The 1492-nt window shown below is 68.6% G+C and overlaps 1 protein-coding gene across 1 annotated transcript in view; it reads right to left on the bottom strand.

The window, feature by feature from the left end:
* Positions 1-1402, bottom strand: part of AURANDRAFT_69035 (hypothetical protein) — a gene marked incomplete at both ends in the record, with an annotated part of 4416 nt that extends 3014 nt beyond the window's left edge. The window contains 2 exons of the mRNA XM_009044782.1: positions 9-743; positions 872-1402. Of these exons, the coding sequence (XP_009043030.1) occupies positions 9-743; positions 872-1402 (1266 nt within the window). The remainder of the gene's footprint in view (positions 1-8; positions 744-871) is intronic.
* Positions 1403-1492: the final 90 nt, after the last annotated feature.

Below are 1492 nucleotides of genomic sequence, written 5' to 3'. Positions count from 1 at the left end.
CCCGCGACGTCGCCGAAGCCGTCGTGGAAGTAGATCTGGCCCGGCTCCCGCACCAAGAGCGGCCGCGCGTTGTAGGGCCGCAGGAGGCTCGGCAGCGTCTCCGCGTCGGGCACGCCGCAGAAGAGCTTGAAGCGGCTCCGCGTCTCGCCGACGGCGTCGCGGGCCTCGCGGCGCGCGTCGCGGCAGAACGTCGCCCAGAGCCGGAGCGCGGGGTCCTCGATGGCGTTCACGGCGAGCTTCAGGTTGAGCTGGCCGTAGCCGTGCTTCGGCGCCGTGCGCGCGAGCTCCGCGTGGGCCCAGGCGCTGAGCTCGCAGGTCACGCAGAGCTGGTGGCACGCGCCGTCGTCGTCGTCGCCCTTAAGCGCCGGGACGATGACGTTCAGGACGAGGATCGACGGCACGAGGCCCTCGAGCGGCGACTTGCGGCCCGGCTTCGGCGGCCGCAGGGCGTGCTTGACGACGTCGACCTCCTTCTTCGCGGGGGACGTCACGACATCGACGTGGACGACGTCGTAGACGGCCGCCGCGGACGGCTTCTTGAGCTCCAATAATTTCGTCATGATCGTCTCGTTGCGCCCCACGGGCGGCGCGTCGTAGCCCCTCTGGCGCACGTTGAAGAGGCCCGCGGCGCCCGCGTCGCACCACGTGCCCGACTCCGGCGGCGCCGTAAAGGGCCGCTTCGGTAAGTTGGTGAACCCGCAGCGGTCGCGGCCGTCGAACTCGGGTTCGGCCGTGTTGAGCACCTGGGCAGCAAAAGGGTGATTCAACGTCGCTTCAACGTGAGTGTTCCGCGCGCGCGCGTTCCGGAAAAAGCATCCACGCTTCGAGGCCGTTCCGAAAGATGATCGCTCGTCCAAAAATCAGCCGAAACGAGTGGAAAACGGCCGAGATATGAGCCTTTGAAGTTGGGAATTTCGCTCTCTTTTGCTGCCGTGTGGAGCACGTGGAGCTCCTCGTCGTCGTGGACGACGGGCGTCTCGGGCGTCTTATGTTCTTCGACGACCCAGGCGCCCGTGTGCTTCTGCTGGACGCTGAAGGCGTTGTGCACGCCCGTCGCGCGCGCGAGCGACTTGCGGACGCCGCGCGCGACGCCGGACTTCCGCGCGTCGCCGTCGGAGTTGCGGCGCGGCACGCCCGCCGACGGCTCCCTGCCGTCGTTGACGACCCAGGAGGCGTCGACGTCCTTCTGCTGGCTCGAGAAGGCGTTGTGGAGGCCCGTGGCGCGGGCGACGGACTTGCGCACGGCGCGCGCCGGCGACGCGAGCGTCGCCGGCGCCGGCGCCGGCGTCGGACCCTCCTCGATGACCCAGCTGCTGTCGACGTCCTTCTGCTGCGCGCTAAACGCGTTGTGCACGCCCGTCGCGCGCGCGATGGACTTGCGCACGCCGCGGAAGCCCGACATACCTCGCCAGATGATGATTTTTTCGGGGCTGCTTCGCGACCTCAATACTCTTCAATGTCGCCAAGGTGTAGTTCCGCCCGCGGCGAGTAT

The sequence above is a fragment of the Aureococcus anophagefferens genome, assembly GCF_000186865.1.
Source record: "Aureococcus anophagefferens unplaced genomic scaffold AURANscaffold_804, whole genome shotgun sequence".
NCBI lineage: Eukaryota > Pelagophyceae > Pelagomonadales > Pelagomonadaceae > Aureococcus > Aureococcus anophagefferens.
Note: the sequence above shows the minus strand (reverse complement) of the source record. Positions and strands in the feature narration are given on the sequence as shown.